Genomic DNA, 15,850 nt, shown 5'->3' with positions numbered 1-15,850 from the left:
GCGTCTCATCAAGCAGTTCGAGTCCGTACCTGGCCTTTTCACTGGCCCGATCGACACGTGGCACGCGATCATCGACAAGATGCCGTCCGCGCTCAAGGACGACCAGAAGAGCCTCAGGCGCGAGATCGACCGCTGGCAGGACGGGCACTCAGTGCAGCCGTGGACCAGCCGCGAGGCGCTCATCGACAACATCGCGCGCCTGCTTCTGGGCCAAGAGAGCGGGGGGCTCGAAGCTAGTGCTGCAGAGGAGCAGAGCGCGCGCAACGCAGAAGCAGCCGAGCAGCGCGCCCTCGAGGCAGCAGCAGCAGAGGCCGCCCGCCGGAAGGCGCGGCTTCCCGAGCAGCTCAACGTCCGGCCCTGCCCAGTCGGTGGCGAGAAGCTCTGCCCGGGCGGGCACGCAGGCGGTGGCAGTGCCTGCCCCCGGCGCTGTCCGAAGTGCGTCGCCGCGCTCAGCGATGACCCAAAAATCAAAGTCATCGCCAAGGCCTGCCCAGGCGTCCGTGGCAAGAATGGTGAGGGCTGCGTCGTCACCAGCGGGAAGGACGTGCCCAAGACCATCCTCTGCCCGCAAGGCAAGCTCCCAGGCTACCTCCGCGCCTTCCTTGTCGCCGCAAACGCTAAACAACGCGGCATCACCAAGGAGACGAGCGCAGCAGAGCTCGAGACGCACGGCGCCGAGGGGCAGACGCACGCGCGCGAGGAGCCAGACGCCGAAGATGACGTACTGTACGGCGACTTTGGTGAGCTCTTTCTCTCGCCAAGCGGCGAAGGCGCAGCGCTCGAGACCTCCGCTGCCGAGGCGCGCGACGTCTACTGCGACGTTGCCGAGCAGTACTCTCCCGCCGACGCCGCCGCCGACAAGGCGCGCACCGACGAGTACCTGCGCGACCTCGTCTGTGCACAGAGCGAAGAGATCAAGGCGCGCCTCGAATATGCCGCTACCGCTGCCGTCGCTGCCGCTGCCGCTGCAGATGCCCGGGCACAAAGCGAGCGCGCGGCGTTTGCTGGCTTCTGTGGTGGCGCCGGGGTTGCCACCATCGCCCTTTTCCTCGCCCTTGCCGCTTGCACCTTTGGGTCGTGGGGAGCGTACGCCGCCAGGCTCGCCACCGCTGTCGCGTGGGCAGTCGTCGCAGCCTACGCGCCCCACACAGTCGGCCGTGGCACCAACCTCGCCGTCGCGCACCTACGCTGCCTCGGCGGCTACCTACCCCCAGCCGTACGGGCTACTGCCAATTTCGGCCGCCTGCTCATCGTCGCCGTCTCCACCTCGTGCCTGACGTGGATAGCCGGAGCGTGCGCCATCTGCAAGCTTGCCGCTGTCGTCACCGCCCTCACCGCCTGGCCAGCCGAGATCGTCCAGATGGCCACCGCAGAGCAGACGGCCGCCGTTGTCCGAGAATTACTCGAAGCCTCCACCGGAGAGTTCACCGGAATCCAGAGGACTGAGTCTGTTTGGGGCGCTCGGGGCGGCCGCCTTCAAGCCCACCCACGACCTTCCTGGGCACCACCGGGCGCTATATCCGTCGAGCTGCAGATAGACGGCGGCTCTAACGCCCTCATGTTCAAGCACTCCGCCGCCGGCGAGCGCGGCACTGTCCGCTACGCCGACATCGTCGCCGACGCACACGCATACAGCCTTCGGGACAGCCACCGGAGCATCTTAGGCATCAACGCCGACCCCGCTGCCAATGTCACCACGAGCCAGACCATCAGCGCGAGAGCGATCCTCGCGTCCAGCAGGAGCTTCGACATGACCGACGCCTGCTTCTCGTCTGAGGTGCGGCGCTCCGTCGTCTCCGAGAGCTTCCTCGCCAACGAGCTTGGCGTCAACGTGATCAAAACAGAGAAGATCATGATCTGGCCCGACGGGGAGGTAGACCCGATCGTCGAACGAAACGGACTCTACTTCGTCACGGTCATGCTCCAGCCGGTCCCCGCAGAGCGAGAGGTGAGCGCCGCGCGGATCCGCGTCGACGACAACGCCGCACTCTGGGCTGCGCGCATGGCCACCGACGCCAAGGGAACCCTGCGCGCCTCGAGAGCAACTCGCGGGATTGGCATCGACACGATCAGCAAGGCGGCCGCCGAAGTCATCGACAACAACGCGCACCTACGGCTCCAGCAGTCCCGCCGCCGGCCCGTCCAACGTGCGATCGCCGCGACGGAGCGTGCGCCGAGGCCCGGCCACACTTTTGTTTTTGACGGCTGGGGCCCACACGCCGCGCCGTCGCCGTTGAACAACCACACATACCAGTTCCACGGCGTCTGTCAATACTCCTCCTTCGGGTACACCAGCAGTAACACCAGGCACACCGGCGACGACTGGAAGCCATTCATCCGGAACGTCTACAACGACGCCAAGGCTGCTGGCCACACGCCAAAGGTGTTCATCTTTGACTCCGGCACCGACCTCGTCTCAGTGAAAGAATGGTGTGAGGCGGAGTTCGGCGTCTCGGTACGGATCGCCCCACCAGGACACCACGAGGGAGTCGGCACCGCCGAGGTGAACAACGACGTCCTCACGCGCGTCGCCGAGGCATCCCTCCAGCGCGCCGAGCTTAAGACGTCGTACCTCATCCCTGCTCGAGTCTACGCTCAATATGTCGTCAACCGACGCCCAGTCGAGGGGCAGAAGGAGTCGCGGTACCAGCGCTACTACGGCTTGATCCCCTCCTTCGACGCCGACCGCCTGCCGTACCTCTTTGGCACCGAAGTCAGCTACCACGAGGATGAGCCAGCCCGCGGCCCAAAAGGCAGCCTCGAAAGGCCACGCGCCGTCGAGGGCACCCTCGTTGGTTTTGACGGAGCGTCGTACCTTGTCCACAAGAAGCGGGGCGGCGTAGGACGGCCACGGCACGTGTACCCCCTCAACGAGGCAGTGCTCGTGCGCCGCGGGGCTGCCTCCGGAGCGACACTCGCCGATGCGGCGACCCAGACGCCACCGCCAGGCACCGAGCTCACGCCGCCGCCGCCAGTGCCTAGAGTACCGCGCCCAGCGCCGCCGACCCTCTCGCTCCCGAAGGGCACACGCGTCTCTGTTGTCTGGGGTGACGCAAAGAGCAACACCACCAGCGACTACCTCGGCACCATCGACGACTTCGCTGAGAGGAGCGGCAAGCGCTACTGGCGCGTCCTCTACGACGGATATGCCGACGACACGCCGACGTGGCACCCCTTCGAGACGACGACTCGCAAGTGGCATGTCGTATCGCCGCCGCAGAGCGCCGACCAGCAGCAGCCAGCCGACCCGGCGTCGCCGCCGCCAGACCAGCCGCCACCGCCGCAGTCGTCGCCGCCGTCGCCACCACAGCCTGCCGAGGCCCCCGCATCGCCAAGGCCCAGCGGGCCTGCCACGCGCGCGCAAACACGCGCCAACAGGGCCCTCACCGCCGCCGTTGCAGCCACCGAGGGCGCGCTCGAAGCCTCCACCTGCGACGCCCACGTCGAGGTCTTCAACACAGTCCTCTACGCCACGCTTGGCGACGCCGCGAGCCGCTTCGAGTGCAGCTCCGCCGACGAGCTCGACGCCCGGCGCCTACTCCTCACCTCTTGCGCAGCGGCAACATCGTACGACGGTAGCGCGTACGAGGCCTACGAGTGCGCCAAGGCGACGCAGCGAGACGTCGACGTCGCCACGCCACTCGGAAAGCAAGTCTTCCGGGTGCCCGCCAACAAAAGGGAGGTGCGGGACTCGACCGAGAGCGAGCAGTGGATGAGCGCCGACCGGAAGGCCCTCGACTGTATCCTCAATGGGCCCGGCAACCGCCTCGTGAACATCACCGTACCCGCGAGCAAAGGTGTCCCGATCCAGCGCTGCGTTACGGCGCGCAAGATCAAAATCGACCAGGCGACCGGATGCCTCGACAAAAACGACCCCTTCAAGTCGAGGCACAGCGCTGACGGCGGGTTCGCCAGGGTGCAGCGGCAGAGGTCAGGCCTACCGCCGAACCCTGTCCCCGCCACCTCGACCGTCGTCGATGACATGACCGCCAAGCTGTTCCTCGCCCACGCCGCCGCCGTCGATGCCACCCTCACCAAAGGTGACGTCGGCAACGCCTACATCAAGGGCGAGCGCCAGGGCGCGATTGGGTACATGGCGCTCCCGTCCACACTGCCCATGTTCGACGAGGACGGCACCGAGCTCTGCATCGCGCTCCACACACCACTCTGGGGCGAGGAGTGCGCCGGCTACGAGTGGGAGTGCACTTTCAACAAAATCATCGAGCGCCTCGGATGGGTCCCCTGCCCCGGAGTCCCCGCAATGTTCTACTTCCACGGCGAGCACGGAGAGGCGCGCATGATCACGATCGTCGACGACTTCATGATCTCTGAGGTCGGCGGAGCCGCGACCACCAACGCCACCATCGCCGCGCTCAAGGAGGCGTTCAACGGTGAGGTCAAAGTCGACGACTCGCCGACCTCCTTCGCGGGCCTCAAGATCGATCGCGACCGTGACCGCCGTACCCTCACGCTGTCCATGCCGCAGAAGATTGTCGAAGCCGCACGCGAGCACATGCCCGAGCTCCTCCGCGGCGACCGACCGACCGTCCTCAGCGGCAAGCGCCTCACCGACGCCGCCGACACGCTGCAGCTCGCCGACCGCGGGGTGAAACTCACGCCGCAGCAGGTCTGGACCCAAAGCATCATCGGCCACCTCAAATTTGTTGAGCGCGTCCAGCCGCGGCTCTCGCTCATACTGCACCGCCTCTCGTGCGTTATGTCCGCGCCGCCGCCCGCCGCGTACGAGGTCGCGCGCGCCGCCCTCTACACCGCGTACGCGCACAAGGACGACGGCATCACGTACGGCGGGCAGTTCGCCAGCGACGAGCTTGAAGGCTGCATGCACGGCCACATCCTAGGCCTTGACGCTGCCAGTGCGCCCGCCGAGCTCGCCGCCTCCGGCGACGCCTCGTGGTGTGCCTCCCCAACGGAGCGCTCCGCCGACCGCAACATCTACGGTATCCTCCTCACGTACCGTGGAGGCGCCGTCTACACCTGCACCAAGAAGATCGGCCTCATTGTCGATTCTTCGCACGAGAGCGAGGCAATCGCCACCGCAAAGGCCGGTGAGCACGTCGCCTACGCGCGGCAGGTCCTGTGCGCCCTTGGCGCCGCGCCAGCGCGACCGACCGCGATACTGTCCGACAACAAGGCGAACGTCCTCGTCGCGAACAACACCGCGTCGGCCGCGCGCTGCCGCCACTTCCTGCGCCGATACCTAACGCTGCAGCGGCGCATGAGCGAGGGGGAGTGCACCGTCATCAAGGTCCCCGACGCCGCCATGCCCGCCGACTTTCTCACCAAGTGGCTCGGCGCCGCCAAGCTCAACAAGAGCATCGCGTACGCCACCAACTCTCGGGCCCGTCAGTGAGCCCGATCCAACAGTTCCCCCTGCCCCCAGCGCCATCGAGTCGCGCCGGGCGGCCGAAAGCGGGGAGGGATCACGTTCATGAGCAATGCCAGCTCGCATCTACGCCCGCCGCCATTGGGGGGGGATGCGCCTACCCCACTACGGGTAGCCCATTCACGCGCTCCGTTGCTAATAATAACCGCCGATTAGTTTTGTATATCAATTAGTCCGTGCGTCCCTTCGTTCCGTGTGTTTACTGTTTTGGGAACCTTCGTATTGTTCGAATCCTATGGAGCAAGACGACCTCGGAGACTGGCTCTCACCGCTCTCGCGCAACAACGAAGCACCGCCCTCTCCATCTCCGCTCGCCGCCCCGCCTGGCACTCCCCACGCCGGAGTGGGAGCGGGTGCGGGTCTTGTGCAATTAATTATTTTCTGATGTAGTCAGACGCGCAAACATCGGGGGCATGGAAGTGTCACTAAACACAGAGTCTGTACAGAGGGGTATGCGGGGGAGGGGGCATAGACGCGAGGGTATAATTATAAGTCGAAGTGTGTCACAGGGCGGGAGAGACAATGCTTCGGGTGTGTGTACAGGCGCCCTGAAAGGGGTGCGGGGAGGGGGCGAGACAAGTCGGGGCGTGGGTGCTGGGCCCGGGGGTGGGCGAGGGAGAGGGGAGCCACAGGGGAGGTCACGGCCGACGCCGAAGGGGGGCAGGAGGCGGCAGGAGAGGAGACCTCGGTGCCGGCGCCTGGAGGCCTTCGTGCGGGGGGAGGGAAGAAGACAGGATCGCGGAGCGGCGGCGGAGGAGCTAAGCGTCCGGCACAGGCGCGTGCAGTCCAGCACCTCACACGAAGAGGGAGGCGCAGAAGGCCTCCGCCTAGGAAGTGTCGAGGAGGTGTCGGGGAGGTGTGTAGGAAGAGGGGGAGACTGCGGCAGACCCTCCTCCGCCTCGACAGGCACCGTCTCGTTTGCGATCCTCTCCGCCTCGACACAGGCGAGCTCCTCGGCGTCGTACGGGTTGGGGCCGACGGGGTCGAGGGAGAGGACCGAGTGCAGGCCAAAGGCGAGCGACGCCCCTGCGGGCAGTCGAGGGTGCGGGCAGAGGGTGCGGGTAGAGGGTGCGGGTAGAGGGTGCGGGTAGAGGGTGCGGGTAGAGGGTGCGGGTAGAGGGTGCGGGTAGAGGGTGCGGGTAGAGGGTGCGGGTAGAGGGTGCGGGTAGAGGGTGCGGGTAGAGGGTGCGGGTAGAGGGTGCGGGTAGAGGGTGCGGGTAGAGGGTGCGGGTAGAGGGTGCGGGTAGAGGGTGCGGGTAGAGGGTGCGGGAGGGGGGGGGGTGCGCGGGTGACGGGGCGCGCGCCTCGCTTCGGAGGCGGCATCGCCTCGTTGAAGTTGAAGGTGACGGGCGAGTCGTGGTGCGCGAGCAGCGGGTCCTCCAGCCGCAGCGGCGGCATCTGCACCGCTATCGCCCACGGCTGGTGCTCGGCAAAGACGTACTCGCCCCGCGGCGACTCTGCAGCGGGACCGTGCTGCGGCGTACTGTAGGCGTGCTGAGGCACGTCGGCGGTGCTGAGCAGCGGAGAGTCGACCGCGGTCTCGTCCGACGCGCCCCGGTTCACCTCCTCCGGCGCCGTGCGCTGCCGCTTGCGAGGCTCCTCGCGCGCAAACGTCTCGGCCTCTTCGCGCGTGAGCGGCCGCGCGACGCAGTAGAGCTCGGAGCGGTTGTGCGTGCGGCCCTCCTTGGCCTGCTCGTCGAGCGCGGCGAGCCACGCCGGGTGGTGCTTCCTGCAGTGCTTTCGCACGCCTGCGCGCGCGACGGGGCGGCTGGGGTGAGGCGCGCCGGCCGCGCGTGTCAATCCCTCACCCGCCGTCTCCTCAGCGCGACCGCGCGCGGACCCCGCTGTCCGCGCCGGCCGCGCACCGCGCCCTCGCTTCACCGACGCCCTTCCACCCCCGCCCCCGCCCCTCGCCCCAGGGCCCGCGCGCAGCAGGCCGGCCGTTTTGCTGCACCCCCGCGCGCGCGGCGCACCGTCCGTGGAGACGTAGGAGCGGCTGCAGGAAGGGAACTTGCACACGTAGACTTGGGTGATGGTCTCCTTTGGCGACGTGGCCACGTCCGCGTCTGGACTCAGCGACTTGGCGGGCATACCCACCGGCGGCTCTCTGTGGTCGGGTCAAGGTGGCCGAAACGGGGAACTCCTCGAAGCCGAAATCCTGGGTTTTGTTTTGGCGTGGTTGTGTGCTGGATGCGGGGGTCCCGATATCGAAAGAAAGAAAGAGCACTTCGGGAGGAGCCGCCGACTGCTCCGCTGCCTTCCGAGCCGTGTGTCAGTCGGGCTCTGCCATCTAGCCTTCAGTGTTTGTTGTATTCTCTGTTCCTTCCCCGTCCGCCAGGGCGACGCTGGCGCCCGCAGTCTGCCCGCAGTGGGGTTCAGCCATCTACTATGGCTGCGTCATAGAGATGGCAGCCATCCTCCAGAGCCATGGCTGGTGGTAATTCGATGGCAGCCGATGGCAGCCGTCCCGCGAGGCCGGGGGCGACAAGCGCGCAGCCATTTGTGCGTGTGGCGGGGGAGGCGGACGGCTGCCATCGAATTATCACCAGCCATGCTCCGGAGGATGGCTGCACTGACTGTGGTGCCCCAGCCATAGTAGATGGCTGAAATGGCTGTCCCGCAGCCATCTTTCCCAAGTCCCAAGATGGCTACAACACACACACACACACACCCTCTACTACTCGAGTACGATGTAGCCAGCTCAGCCAAGAGGGCTCACCTCGAGGCGGGCGGTGTGGCTGCGGTAGTGCGTCTCCAGCCGTGTCTACTAAGGATGGCTGCCGTGTGTGTGGCCATCGGGCTGGAGGCTATGGCTGCACTGCAGCTAGCTCAGCCATCCTTAGGTAAGATGGCTGTGAAGGAGCCAGCACAGCCATTCTGGGTTGTCACATTCCGAGGTTAGCCTCGTCATAGCACTCGCGTTGGCGCCAGCCCACACTTTGGTGGCGCACGCGCCACAATGTTCTCTGGCAAGAAGCACCGGCAGCTGCACGACAGTGAGGATTCGGACCTCGAGGCGAGCGTCCGGGCGCACGTTCTCGACGCGCTGCGCTCGCCGGACGTGCGAGCCGGGCTCGAGGAACTCCTCGACCTGCGATCCTGTGTGCGGGTAGCCTTTGCATCGGAGCGGAAGGCCATGCTGGCCTCGCTCAACCTCGGCGAGGAGCTCGCGGCGGCGGTGGCGAACCCTCGCACGCAGAAGCAGCTCGCGGCGCACCTCGACCTCTCTGCCGTCCTCGAGCACACGGAGCTCCGCTCGAGACTACGCGAGTCGCTCGCGTCCACCGACCTCGTCGAGTACGCAGAGCGCGCCATCCCTGCCGCATATCAGCGGCTGAAGCGGCGCCTCTCGCAGGACCGCCAGAGCCGCAGCAACGCGGCCCTCGCCGCCGGCAGCTGGGTCGTGTGCGCCGCAGCGACGGCGCTCTACACGGCGCTCGCGGCGGAGCTCTGCCTTGTCGGGCTCGGCTGGTTGAGCGCGCTCGCCTTCTTGCGGACGCACACCTTCCTCTGGGCCTGGCTCACCCTCCCCGTGCACACGGCTCGGATCCTTGTGGCCATCTCCGCCGCCCGCCGCATCCCTCCTCTCGAGGCGCTCGTGCGCGCCGCGTGCGAGCCGCCCTCTGCGCCTGTCGCGTCGCAGCCGCAGCGCGCCGGCGTCGCGGCGCTCCTCGACCCGGCGCGGCGCAGGCTCGGCCTGCTCGTCTCGCTGTGGGTGGCCTGCTCCACCCTCGACGCCATCGCGGCCGTCGCGCGCGCCTTTGCGTTCGAATTCGAGGGCGAGGTGGCGGCCAAGGTGGTCCTCGCCCAGCTGCTCGCCTGCTTCCTCGTCGTCGACGCAGTGCCCCTCCTCGCCTGGCCCGCCCTCGCGTGGGCCCTCGGCCCGCAGCACACCGCCGCCGCAGAGGCCGCACTCTCCGCCCCGTGGGACGGCCGCTCGGGCGCCTACCGCAGCGGCGGCGCCCTCGGGCCGCTCGCGTGCTGCGCCAGCCTCGCGGCTGCGGCCCTCCGCTCGCTGCGGGGCTCGAGACGGCGGGCGGCGCCGACCGCAGCACCTCCCGCCACGGCGGCGCCGGCGCGTCCGATCGACGACTGGATGGGCGGTGCGCCTCAGCGGGTGTGACTGTGCTCTCTGGTGGAGAGTCTTGTGTGACACGAGAGATACTTTGGGATTGGGTGTACGGTACAGTGAGGTCGATCAGGAGGCTGCGCGCCGTCTACACGGTATAGCGCGCGCCGTAGTCTAATCACCGGCTCTCAAGAGTTAGCTCTCAAGAGTTAGCGCCTGGTTAGCGCGCTAAGCGGCACACCCACGACACATCGTGATCGATGCGCACGAGGTCCATCAGTGCAACAAGTGCCAGAGACGAGAGAGCCGGCATGTCGTTGCTCCAAGCAAACCCTTGTGCGCCACTGTGCCCTCACAAAAAGTAGGCGCGGCGGAGGGAGCCCATCGTCACGACGTCGTCCGTGCGCGGGTCGCGGAACGCGCCGCCGCCATGCGCCGCCTCGAGCCGCAAGACCGCCGCCTACAGCCGAAGTTCGGCCGGCGTCTGGCCGGGATGCTGCGCCGCCTCGAGCCCCGCGGCTCGGCTGCCTCGGCGTAGACGTGACCCGACGGCAGGACGAGCGGCGGGTTGTCCTACACCCACGGTGCCAGAGGTGCGGCCGAGGCGCGGCCGAGGTGTGGCCGAGGTGCCCCGGAGGCGAGCTGCACCTCGTCGAGCAGAGTGCCGGAGAGGCGGCAGGTGACGGCGGAGCGCGAGCGCTGGCAGGAAGGGAGCCTGGTGGCGAGCCTGCCCACGGGGAGGGCGGGTCGGCTGCAACGATCGGCGGGAGGGGTTGGCGGGGAGGAGTGTGTTAGAGGTGGGGTGACTGCGGCATATTATTATTATTATTAGATCTATTGTGTATATGTGGCTGCGGCTCGCGCCCTCGGATCGGGCCGCAGCAGACTGGACAGCTCGGCGCCTGCGGGACAAGTCGCGGGCATGTCATGTACGTGTCAAGGGCTCGCCGCAAGCCCAGGCGGCTCGGCGCCTGGTGCTCTGGCAGCGAGCAGAAGGGCGATATCTCGGCTTCATCTCGGCTACATCTCGGCGCCTGGTGCTCTGGCAGCGAGCAGAAGGGCGATATCTCGGCTTCATCTCGGCTACATCTCGGCGCCTGGTGCTCTGGCAGCGAGCAGAAGGGCGATATCTCGGCTACATCTCGGCTACATCTCGGCGCCTGGTGCTCTGGCAGCGAGCAGAAGGGTGTCTTCAGCGCCGCGACGCCGGCGGCGAGAGCAACCACCAGCGGCGGCGTCGGCGGGGCGCCCGCCAGGCGGAGGAAGTCGCGCCCGAACCGGTCTGCCTGCAAGGGCGCGCACGCAGAGGGGGGGAGGGTGGTCGAGGCGTGCCTGCGCCGGCGGCCGCGCCCTCGACGCGCGCGTGGCCAGGCATGTCCCGTGGCCAGGCATGTCCCGTGGCCAGGCATGTCCCGTGGCCAGGCATGTCCCGTGGCCAGCCATGTCCACTGCTCGGGGAGGCTGCGCCGCGCATTGCGAGGGCACCGCGTGTGCCACCCGAGCGCACGGCAGCGCCCTGCCCCTCCGCATCTAGAGGCTGCATCTAGAGGCTGCCCACCGCTCGCCGCCACCGGCCCGGGTCGAGCAGCGAGGCGTGCGGGAGGGAAGTGCGCGTGCCAAGGGCTAGCAGCGCCTGCGCGCCGCCACCGCGGTCTCAGCTGTCGCGCTCTCTCGGCCCGGCTCTCCCCTCCGCCTCCGCCTCCTCCCCCCCTTCTCCGTTCGGGGCGGGGCGGCGGGGAGGCGCACACCATGCCTCGCCTCGCCTCCTCCGCGACGGCCTCCGGCAAGCCGGCCGGCTGCAGGTGGCGCCTCGCGTACTCCACAGCCTCGACGGCGGCACCTGGGGGGCGCGTGAGGGGGGAGGCGTGAGGGCGGCGTGCACTGCCCGCCCCGTCGAGTCCACCTCGCCGCTGCTCGCCCGCGGCGACGAGGGCGAGGAAGTGCTGCAGCCGCAGCTGCGGCTCGAGCGGCGAGCGCAGCTTGGCGAGCCGGTGCCCTGCGGCAGGAGGTGGTGCGGGCAGTGCAGCAAGGGCTGGCCGAGAGCGTGCCGGCGGGGTGGCTGCAGCGGCGGAGCGTGCAGAGGCGGCGGGCTGCCAGCGGGGGGTCGGCACAGTGTGGGAGAGCTGCGTGCGCCTGTTGAGCCGCGCGAGAGTGTGCTGCTGTGGGGAGAGGCAAGAGGAGTGGCAAGAGGGGTGGCGGGGGCCGGTGGCGGCGCGCACTCTCCCTCTCGCACCACTGCAGGGCTGGGCCGGCGTCTTGGCGGAGAAGCGCGTCCGTCACCCGGCGGCACTCGGTGAGGGGCCTGCCAACAGAGGACGGCCGGAGCTCTGCGGGCGCCTCCCGCCTGCGGGCGCCTCCCGCTTGCTGACGCTGCCCTCCCAAGCCGCAAGAGCAGGCAAGAGCAGGCAAGAGCAATGCGGTGCTCCGGTGGACCGGTGGAGGGCTCGTGTGTGTACGTGAGCGAGGGACACACGGCGCGTTCCTCTCGTCGAGCAGCGCGGCGACGCCGCCGTTGGCGGAGGCGCACAGGGCGGCCGCCTAATCGCAGTGCCGGCGTCAAAAGACGCGGCGAGTTGAACCCCCACGCCGCGGCCAGAAGTTTCGCTGGCCGAGTGGTGCCGCCCGGTCCGGAGCAGGTAGTCGGCGACAAAGCGGTCGCACCGGGCGTCCGCGAGCCTGGCGCCGCCTCCGCCCGCGGCTCCGTCTTCGGGGGCGGAGCTGTGGGAGAGGAGGCACGCGATCCGCGAGCGGCACCGTGCAATCCCCTCCGCCTCGGCACGCCGCCCCTCGTCCACCTTGCGCTTGAGGCGGTTGATCTGCTCGACGAGGCCACTGACCACCTGGCGCGCCTCGTTCGCGCTCACGCCCCGGCCGCTGGATCCGGCGCCAGAGTCGGCTTCGCCGCTGCTGGCCTCGCCGTCCGCCGGAGCGGAGAGCGCGCTGATGCTCCTCATCAGCGTGTCGAGGTCTGACGCCACAGCGGCGCGGCTCTCGCGGCTAGCCTGCGCCTGTGGCGGGCGAGGGGGCCAAGTGGCAGCGCGAGAGGCGTGGTGGGTTGGAGGGGAGCGGGCGGAGGGCACCAGCTCTTCGTACGGCACGTGCACGAGGCTGGCGTCGAGCACGCGAGCCATATAGTCTCGCCTTGTCGCCTGTGCATGGTGGTGTGGATGGGTGAGCACAACCCCCTTCCTTCTAGGCTCAGCCGGAGAGCACGCTAGTGCGTGGTTCACGGCGGGCAGCTGCCGCTGGCTAAGTGGACGGGAGCTGATCGGGTGAGCGTGCGGCGAATGTTTCTTTTTTCTTTCTTTTACTTTGATCGGGAGGAAAGTCCTAAGGGTCGATTCCGCATGGTACGGGACCCCTCGATCGTCTCATCCTCCCTATGTACACAATCTCTCTCTTTCTTCTTTTGACTTTTCTCTCTCTGACTCTGTCTGTGGTGTGTTCAGGGGGGGGGGGGGGGTCATAACAGGTTGAGCACTTGAGCATGGTTGGATAGGGTCGTCCGCATGGTACGGGAGCCCTACTTGCATGAAATCCTTCTTTCTCTTCAACTCTTCACGCTCCCATCTCGCCAAAAGACCTACATCGACGGTGGTCGCACACGGGCTCCCTAAACGCATTGCCGAGCGCGCAAACCGTATCAGCACTCGCTCCAGCTCTGCTCGGCGTGCAACACCTCCGCGCTGGCGGCCGGCGGCTCGTTTGGAGCGAGCTTGACCTCGCGGTGGACACCGGGAGGCGAGTCTTGGTCACCCGGTGCAGGCGGGCAGTCCGCCGCCGGCGCAGCCTGCTCGTCCACCCGGGCGTCCGAGGCGGGAAGGCACCGCAGCGCCGCTGCCGAGGCTCTTGAGGGAAGGCACCGGCTCTTGAGCCACTCGCGCGCGGCTTGCAGACGGCTGGGCGGGGGTATCAATTGCACCCACGGCTTGCAGACGAGCTCCAGGGTGTTGCCCCACTCCGACACGCTGTCGCGCTCGTCAACGAGCGCACCGCGCCGCCGGGCGATGAGCCGCTCGATGCGGCGGCGCTCCGCCACGTCCACGAGGTAGCGCACGCTCTGCTCGACGTACGCGTCCTCCGTCGCGGCGATGGGGTCCGTCAAGCCCATCTTGCGGTAGAACCCCTGGGCGAAGCGGCCTTGTAGATCCGGGCCAGGCAGCGTGACGATGACTCGGCCCTCGAGGAAGGCGTCGAGCAGCATGGCGTTGCAGCTTCCACACGGGTGCGCGTCGAGGAAGACCGCGCATCGCGAGATGTACTTGCGGAGCCAGCCGGCCGGCCCGCGGGGGAGGAAGAGCGCGTTCCCGTCGAGGGCCTGGGAGATGGCCGTGAGCGTCTTTGCGGACATGCCGTCCTGCAGGAATAGGAAGACGGCGGTGGGCACCCGCGAGAGGATGCGCGGCAGCGTGCGACGCACAAACGGCATATTGAGCGTCAGGCTCGGCTGCAAGCAGCAGACGAGCTTGGCGGGTGGCGGGGGCAGCAGGCTGAGCGCCTCCTCGAGCGGCGCTCCGGTGAAGTGGAAGGCGGGCAAGCAGCAAGAGAGGCTGCGCATGAGCACGAGCGTCTCCGAGTAGTGCTCCTGCGCCCCCTCCGCTTCGAACCACGCGCTCGAAAAGTAAAAGTCGATCGTCGGGATGCCAGACGTGAGCGCGTGGCCCCACGTCGTGACCTGCACAGGCGCGAGCCGCGCATAGGCCATGATGCAGGTCCATGGGTGCAGCCCGATCTCCGGGTACACGAGGACGTCGAGCTCCAGCGCCGCCACCTTCTGCAGCGCCTCTCGCACGTCGGCGCACCCCACGCGCTGGTCGACTGCCTCCCACAGCGCGCCAGCCTCGGGAAGGTCGGGGTGCGAGCCGGCCAAGGCGGAGGATACGATGAGGCACGTCTCGAAGCGCCGCCGGTCGAGCAGGGTGACGATCCTCGCCTGGCCACGGTAGACCGCGCTAAAGCACTCGAGCCGATCGATCGCAAAGAAGCCGACCCGGATCCTGGGACGCGTCCGCGGCGGCGGGGCGGGTTGCGCCGGGTTTAGCAACGCGCCGAGGCTCGACCTATCGAGGAGCGCTCGGATCGCGTGGTGCCAGCGGCTGATCAGCTGCTTCCGCGTGCCACCAGTGCACGGCAGCTGGTTGTGGCACGTCGACCTCGCCAGGACGTTGGTCTCAAGGCTGGTGGCGCGCGACGTGTGCGCCTCCACGAGAGCGCAAGCCCTCTCAAAGTGGCTGAGCTTGGCTGCGTCGTCCGCCTGGTGAAAGTACGCGTCAAACTGGAGGTGCTTGATCTCGTGGAAGAAGGCGCGCAGGAATTCCGACTCAATCAGGCCGATGAGCGCGTCCAGTGTCGCGGCGTCGGCCACCTTGTCTCGGAGCTCGGAGAAGAAGGGCTGGTCCATGTCTATCTCGAGGCCCGCCTGGGCGGCGAGCGCCGAGGCCGCGGCTGCATTGGCCCCAGTCACGGCCGCGAAGGTGGAGTCTGTGGACTTTTTCTTCTTCTTTTTCTTCCGCTTGGCCGCCTTAGACTTCGACTCCTCCTCCTGCGCCACCAGCTCCTCCATCGCCGACCAGTCCAGCTCCTTCCCGCCCTCTGCGCCATCAGCTGCGTCGGGTGCGGGGACCTTTGCTGCGGTTGCTGCGGCCGCTGCTGAGCTCGGTGCCGCGCCCGCCGCGCCCATTGCTGAGCGCCGTGGCGCGCTATTTGAAGCTTCGAGCCCCGATGGCGGCTGTCCCGACGTGAGCAGCGGTGCGATCGAGAGAAAGACACTAATCTCGAGACTGTTCATTCGCGGCTGGTGCGCCTCAAAGATGGCGTGGGCCTTTTGGAAGTGGAGCAGCTTGGCAAACGCCGCCTCGCGCCCGCTCATACCCTCGAGGCAAAAGTCGAACAGGAGGTACTTGACCTCGTGAAGGAAGCTCCGCAGGAATTCAGACTTGACAAGGCCAATGAGAGTGTCGAGCGACGCCGCATCTGCAGCCTTTGCCCTGAGTTCGGAGAAAAAGGGGTTCTTGATGTTGACGTCGAGCTTCGCAGCGGCGGCGGCGGAAGCACTGGCCGCACTGGCACCTATCACCGCCGCAAAGGTGGGAGTCTCCGGCCCTCGTGCGCGCTGCATCGAGGGCATTGCGAGTCTTGCCAACGCGGCGCAAAAGTTTGATCGCGGAGCGCGGAACGATCTCCGATGGCCTTCTACAGTGGGTTGCGGGCATTAAGAAAACAGGATTCGGCGGCACGCCGCCGTTTCTAAGCCTTTCCACAGCCCTCATCCACCCCACGCCGTGGTTTCTTAGCTCCGGCCGGCCTCCTAAGGATTTTAGGTAAGAGGTAAGCTGCGGTCCGCGAGGGCGATGCCAGAGTCTGCCGCCGAGTCGGCT

General features: G+C 67.7%; 3 protein-coding genes across 3 annotated transcripts; all 3 read right to left on the bottom strand.

The window, feature by feature from the left end:
- Positions 1 to 5,770: 5,770 nt before the first annotated feature.
- EMIHUDRAFT_351475 (hypothetical protein) lies at positions 5,771 to 7,514 on the bottom strand. The gene is made up of 4 exons (XM_005791953.1): positions 7,378 to 7,514; positions 6,709 to 7,152; positions 6,303 to 6,430; positions 5,771 to 6,231 (listed from the first exon to the last, which is right to left on the bottom strand). Exons 1-4 carry the CDS (start codon positions 7,493 to 7,495, stop codon positions 6,199 to 6,201), a joined length of 723 nt encoding a protein of 240 aa, XP_005792010.1. The 5' UTR covers positions 7,496 to 7,514; the 3' UTR covers positions 5,771 to 6,198.
- A 2,311-nt stretch (positions 7,515 to 9,825) lies between these two features.
- Positions 9,826 to 12,604, bottom strand: EMIHUDRAFT_200109 (hypothetical protein; the record flags this gene model as incomplete). Its single annotated transcript, XM_005791952.1, has 10 exons — positions 9,826 to 9,933; positions 10,014 to 10,046; positions 10,122 to 10,200; positions 11,045 to 11,106; positions 11,222 to 11,313; positions 11,377 to 11,469; positions 11,693 to 11,775; positions 11,947 to 12,011; positions 12,053 to 12,481; positions 12,554 to 12,604. 10 exons carry the CDS (start codon positions 12,602 to 12,604, stop codon positions 9,826 to 9,828), a joined length of 1,095 nt encoding a protein of 364 aa, XP_005792009.1.
- A 512-nt stretch (positions 12,605 to 13,116) lies between these two features.
- On the bottom strand, positions 13,117 to 15,600 carry EMIHUDRAFT_200108 (hypothetical protein; the record flags this gene model as incomplete). Its single annotated transcript, XM_005791951.1, has 1 exon — positions 13,117 to 15,600. One exon carries the CDS (start codon positions 15,598 to 15,600, stop codon positions 13,117 to 13,119), a length of 2,484 nt encoding a protein of 827 aa, XP_005792008.1.
- Between the last annotated feature and the right edge of the window lie 250 nt (positions 15,601 to 15,850).

This window comes from Emiliania huxleyi, assembly GCF_000372725.1.
Source record: "Emiliania huxleyi CCMP1516 unplaced genomic scaffold EMIHUscaffold_11, whole genome shotgun sequence".
Lineage (NCBI taxonomy): Eukaryota > Haptophyta > Isochrysidales > Noelaerhabdaceae > Emiliania > Emiliania huxleyi.
This window is presented reverse-complemented; position numbering and strand designations above follow the sequence as displayed.

What these genes read in the sequence shown, in the direction of transcription:
- EMIHUDRAFT_351475 (XM_005791953.1), bottom strand. Translation starts at nt 7,495, where the DNA reads ATGCCCGCCAAGTCGCTGAGTCCAGACGCGGACGTGGCCACGTCGCCA. An exon ending in CTCCTACGTCTCCACGGACG is followed by an intron (nt 7,153 to 7,377) that starts GTGCGCCGCGCG and finishes TCGCGCGCGCAG; the next exon opens with GCGTGCGAAAGCACTGCAGG. An exon ending in GATGCCGCCTCCGAAGCGAG is followed by an intron (nt 6,431 to 6,708) that starts GCGCGCGCCCCG and finishes GACTGCCCGCAG; the next exon opens with GGGCGTCGCTCGCCTTTGGC.